The sequence below is a fragment of the Triticum dicoccoides genome, chromosome 2A (genome assembly GCF_002162155.2).
Source record: "Triticum dicoccoides isolate Atlit2015 ecotype Zavitan chromosome 2A, WEW_v2.0, whole genome shotgun sequence".
In the NCBI taxonomy this organism is placed as follows: Eukaryota; Viridiplantae; Streptophyta; class Magnoliopsida; order Poales; family Poaceae; genus Triticum; species Triticum dicoccoides.
The window spans coordinates 695,572,866-695,578,796 of record NC_041382.1 but is presented as its reverse complement, the minus strand read 5'-3'; the positions used below and the strand labels follow the sequence as shown (position 1 = coordinate 695,578,796).

General features: G+C 42.8%; 1 protein-coding gene across 1 annotated transcript; it reads right to left on the bottom strand.

Annotated features, from left to right (window-relative positions):
* Window positions 1–570: 570 nt before the first annotated feature.
* LOC119351934 lies at window positions 571–5,320 on the bottom strand. Its single transcript, XM_037618704.1, has 9 exons — window positions 5,182–5,320; window positions 4,778–5,092; window positions 4,511–4,663; window positions 4,340–4,429; window positions 4,162–4,208; window positions 3,141–3,203; window positions 2,860–2,901; window positions 2,656–2,721; window positions 571–1,070 (listed from the first exon to the last, which is right to left on the bottom strand). Exons 3-9 carry the CDS (start codon window positions 4,573–4,575, stop codon window positions 940–942), a joined length of 504 nt encoding a protein of 167 aa, XP_037474601.1. The 5' UTR covers window positions 4,576–4,663; window positions 4,778–5,092; window positions 5,182–5,320; the 3' UTR covers window positions 571–939.
* Window positions 5,321–5,931: the final 611 nt, after the last annotated feature.

Below are 5,931 nucleotides of genomic sequence, written 5' to 3'. Positions count from 1 at the left end.
TTTAGAAATGGCTGTTTTGAGTCGATCAAATATTACTAGCAGTGTTACTAGACATTTTAGTAAGCAACTAGTTTTAAGGCACCTATCACGGGCAGTGCATCACTGAGTCTCAACAAGCCATATAAGGACAGCTGCCACCAAGCAGTTACCAATAAAGGTTCATCTGATTATTAATAAGTTAACATTACTGACAAGGTCTTGGAATGAACTGACGTTGGCATGCCTTATCTGCAATTTTGACTGTTCCATTTCATTTCGGCACGTCGGCAAGTGCATACTGAATTATAACAGCGACTCTAGCTACCGGGCACTTTTGAGGGAGCTAAACCAAGTCATCATGTTTGATACAGGTATAACAGCTCTATTGGCTCAAAAGATTATTTGTGCCTGCCCAAGAATAGTAAGCCGGACACTAGTTTCAGTTCATCAGGGCATAACATTCCTTTACAAAAATTTATGTAAACTGTTATCTAACACCATAGATTCAAGGACCAAGGGTGAAGGACTATTTTTCCGCTTGTCAATTAAAGAACAGGAGTCTGCATTTGAATTCTTTCCATTGATGTCTGAATATATCAAGAAATTAGGAGGACCAATGTGCAGTATAAAAAGGAACATGTGGACATGACCAAGAAGGTGCACGCATGTTTCCAGTACACATAGTACTTTTTTCCCAAGCAATACAGTACACAAGCTTATGCATGTCCCTGCTGCAGGCTATTCTGAAATTACCATGGACTCAAGGAAAAGAGAAGAGTCAAACCAATGCAAGACTCATGAAAGCACATCAAACGAAAACTACCAGCATGACCAGTTATAATCTGTATTAATGAAATCAAAGAATGGGAAATCAAAATCCGTTAATCGTGATATAAATAACTTGTCAGCCAATATTTGGTGTTTTTTAACGACCAATCTAGACAAATTTTGCAGATGGGGTTAGCCTGGTATGGAGATTTCAGAATATGCAACTAAGTTACCTGGCTTTTTGACTGATGCAATCGCTGAATTTTCAGCAAGACTAGTCAAGCTACCAGGCACTGTACGGGAGACTGTGCCATCAGGATCACCTGCAAAGAAGTTTGGTGGTTATTAATGGCAGCGGGAAGAAGTGCAAAGAACAACATCAATCCTGACAAGACTGAATTATCAGTATACATCAGATACAAAATGCGAAATGGCAAACAAAAGAATGACGAAATGGAAAACCAAGGAAACATATGTCCACCATAGATCTTCTATAGATAATAGATAACTTTTGCAAATAGCTCAAACGATGTGCACATGAATCGAATAATAAAAGTGGAAGAGATAATAAAGGTTATCACTGCTTATGCACAGGTCACAGCACTGCGACATGCTAAGCAAAGTAGAGCACTTCAAAAGCAAGTTGGTGCAGTAAGAACAATGTGCATAGGATCCAACCATAATGATGCTGATGAATTTAAACAATGGCTGTGTATCACTTCAAAAGCAAGTTGGTGCAGTAAGAACAATTTGCACAAGAGTGCCCTAAGTATTAATCTAGTGCAGCACTTCAAAAGTAAAATCAACAAAGTCGGTGTGATAAGAGCAATAAACTGACTGTAGAAAAAACATACGTGGTACCAAATTAAGGCCAGTAATATTAGCTAATTCTATTTTGAAGATAATTACCTTATAGTGTTGTGAAAATGAAATGTGATAAGTGAGGCAAATGGAGTGTCCCAAAAGGGACGCCAGTATTTATATGGGAAAAAAGGGAGATAATGACAATTGACTAAACAAGGGGTCATTAAAGAACGGAAAAACTAACTCCCACACGTGTGGGTGTTTGATCGCCCACACGCCTCCATCACCACTCATTTTGCCACGTATGAATAGATGACATCAACAGAAATCTTTTTGGTTTTCGGCTTAAAAATGTTTTATCTCCTAAATAAAAAAGCGAATTAAAAAATCGTTTTCACCATTAAATCCGTCACGACGAGATCTTCAAAACTAGACCCCATGTTGATATGTTTCGATGAATTTTTTTTTTTGCCCAGAAGTTGTCATGATGTTTACACTATAGTTGCCATAGTGTTTAAACTAAAGTTGCCATGTGGCAATTTTAGTTTGTAGATCATGGCAATTTTAGTTTTTTGATGATGGCAATTCCAGTACTTTGACCATGAAAATATATTTTTTATTGAACCATGACAATTTTAAGTGCATGTATTGTATCATGGCAATTTTAGTTTATGGTGCATGGCAAGTCTAGTTTCTTAATTCCTCATTTATAATATGTCAAAAATTACTTTTAAATGTAAAAGAAAATAACTGAAACATATCATGGCAACTTCAGTGTAAACACCATGGCAATTCATGTGCAATAGACATGGCAACTTTTAACCCCAAAAAAAAATTTCGTCGAAATATATTGATATGAGATCTAGTTTCGAAGATCTCGTCGCGAGGGATTTAATGGTGAAAACGGATCTTCAATCGGATTTTTCGTTTAAGAGATAAAACATTTTAAAAACTGAAAATTCAAAAAGATTCTCGCATGCATGCATGCGATGACGTGACAATCTATTTGCATTAGGAACGTGTGGTGCGTCTCTCTTCCTGCCACACGTGTGGCAGTTATCGACGTCCTTAAAGAAATACATGTCTGGTGGGTGAAAGAGTTACCATCCTTGCAGAAAAGTTGAGGTAGATCATCTTGACTCGCGTCTGGCCAAGCTTTCAAACATTCCTCTGACGATCACATAAGTTCCATCAGTTGCTAACGCATAACCAAGCTAGAGATCAACGGTAAGTTGAGCACAATTGTTCATGCATAAATGAACAGGTATACAAGCAAATGAAAACATGCAGAGCAGAGTCTAGTTTAACCTGTAAAATATACCATCCATTCTTTTGCCTTGCGGAATAATGCTGCCATTGGAAAAAAGATAAGATTATTGACAACAAATGAACAAATGCACATTTACAGTATTACATGGACAATAAAGTAAACATCATAAGGGCATATAAAGAAATTACAGGGCACACAGATTAAATGTCAAGCGCATATAGCCACTTGACTTGTACATTTTGTGGCCTTTAACAGGGAACAATTTCATGAATTAATTGCATGGACCAATGGTACTGGTTTGGATGTTCAGTAAACTTACTACGATTAGTAACCACTTTGAAGGTAGCAAGATTAGTCCGTGAGACTGGAGTAACCGGACCACCTGCCATGAGTTCAGCAGTTAGAAACGGTAGCATCTAGGCAGCCAAACCAGTTATGCTGCCGGAGAATGTAGCATCAGGATGTATTACAGGTCCATAGCAGGCCATGAAATCAATGTGGTAAGAGCAAATAACCTATTGGAAGTTTGCAGCAGAGAGCACTCGGGGCACTGTAGTAACAAAGTTAATGAGAGATGCAAGCAAGCATTGTCGTTGCATGAGTTATCACATTCTAATTGTGTGGATATGTAAGCTACAGAGGGATGGTTGTGCAGATGTGACCAGCAATGCAACAAGGATTCAAAAAGTTATTACTGCCAGAAAATACTCCAAATAGAAAGTGGAGACAATGACAATAAACTGAAGTGTTTTGGTGGACAAAACTGAAGGCTTTCTTCAAGTGAGACTATAACTTAGCTAAATGTTTGGTGGACGGAGAAGGTGTGAAGTAACCTTTGTTAGAGGCAGATTGAGTCAGTTCCGCTTCACTCATCTTGCCGGTTTCCAAACTTATCTCTGAATTAGATCACATAAGTTCATCAGTTGTTGTGTTCTGGAGTTACAGACTCATAAATGAGTAGTTTTACGTACCAACAAGATCCACAAGCCATTCCTTGGCCTTAATTAATGACTGCCATTCAGGAAGAGAAAAACAACAAACTAATTACCAAGGAGTTCACATGTACACAACTTTCGGGACATAATTACTAAACAACCATATAACATAATTTGTATGACGGTATCGTACGAGAGACGTGATTCAGGACCATGGTTCAGCCGAATCTATGGTCTATGCCGTATGATTTAACATCCTACTACATGTGGATCTGTGACATGCATGCCAACTACATTTTTTTAATCATCCATGCATGAATTCTCATGAATAGTGTCTAGAAATCAATGGTGTCGAGCGTAGGTTCGGCTGAACCATGATTCCATAAAACTTTTTGGGTATCGTACCACGAGTTAACCCCTGGGAGTGATGGTCTGAAGTCAAAGAAGGCAGCCTGCACAAAGAAAGGAACATGCAGCAACGTATCCCATTAGTCTGTCAGAGTACCATCAAGAGCCAGCAACAAAAGAGAATTGAAGAGCATGTCAGTTTCGTGACAAGATAGCCTGTGCTGTGTGTACATACATCTTCTTCTTCTTCTCAAGATAAAGCCTGCCAAGCACAGACGCCGGGATCCGGCCGCCTCGTTTCTTCACGTGGCGCCTCGGACGGAAACTAGCGAAGATTAATTGCAGCATATATATGAGAGGCGATCAAACAGAGCCACATGATTGCATCAAATCGGTAATGGATTACCAAGCGTAGCCGAAGCCAATGGGAAGCACGTTCTGGGGTTCCATTGAGCCGCGGGCGGGTCGCATATGGTCTTTCAACTCTGGAGTCTTACAAACCAAGTCGACGATAGTCAGTTTAGCCTCGTGCCTCACGCGCCCTGTGTCCAGGACAGCCCTAGGCAACGCAACGCAACGAGATCAAGATCCCATTTGAATTTTGACGGACCAATGCTCATTTTATCTGTCGAATAGATTGCAGGCTTGCAGCGATAGCAGTGTTGGGTTTTACCTGTATCTCTTGGAGCAGAGGAGGGAGGAGAAGATGGCGCGGAGCCTGGTGAGGGCGTGGCTCTTGGTGGGGTGGCGGATGATGCACTGGTCGAGGGCGGTGGTGACGGAGCGGGCCTCCGGGGCTCCAGCGAGCACGTCGTCGATGGCCTTGTGCACGCGGAGGTAGTGGAAGAGGGCGCGGCCGTGGACGCCGAGCGGGCGGTCGGAGGGCAGGAAGCGGGAGAGGTAGTCGATGGCCTTGTCCCAGGAGCCCGCGTCCACCAGCTAGGCCATGTGCTTCAGGCACAGGAACACGTCCGTCTGGGTCACCAACCTGCGCGCGTGCGTTTGCCCGAATCAAGAGATGCATTCGCAGAGGCAGGTTTGAAGTGGGGGGAGGGGGAGACACGACTGCGTGCTTACACATCCACGGTGCGGTTGAAGTTGTGGTGCCCGAGGAAGGAGATGAGCCGCCGCTGCCGGAAGCGCGACGCGCAGGGGAACTCCGGCGAGCGCTTGCGCTTGCCGGCGACGGAGAAGCCGAACTCGCTGCGGGTGGGGGGCCGCATCGCTCTCGCGCCGTTGCTGGCTGGCTGATGCGCCAAGGGGATGAGACTGGACTGCGCCGGGGGATCGGTGATTATATCCGTGGGACCCAGAACTATCGCGCGCGCCTGCGTCGCGTCGCGCTGTGGCGCGCTGCGTCGCATCGGGTTGCGCCGCGCTGCGTCGGGTCGGGGTGCGGCGCGGTGCGGTGGAGTCATCCGATGAATGCTAAAAAAAAAGGTTGGACCGTTGTCTTTTTTCAGCCCGGTTTAACGTGACGAATTTAGGAAGCACTTAAAACTGAGCAAACCAGCGCATTGCTCGGGCTATAATGCACGCATACAGATGAATCAAATAGATGAAACATTTGTCATGAAAATGAATACAAAAGGTATATCTAAAACTAAAATACGTCTAAATACATCTTTTTTTATTCATTTGATAACAAATATTTTTGAACGGAGGAATATCATTTTCAATCTGGAAGTTTATTTCTCCTTCATATGTTGGGAGGCTTCGAACATCAAACGGGTACCAACAGGCTCCCTAAAATTCGACCGTGTATACAGTCCGCCTCACCCAAATTCATCCCACATATGAATGAAAAAAAGGAATATATTAATAACG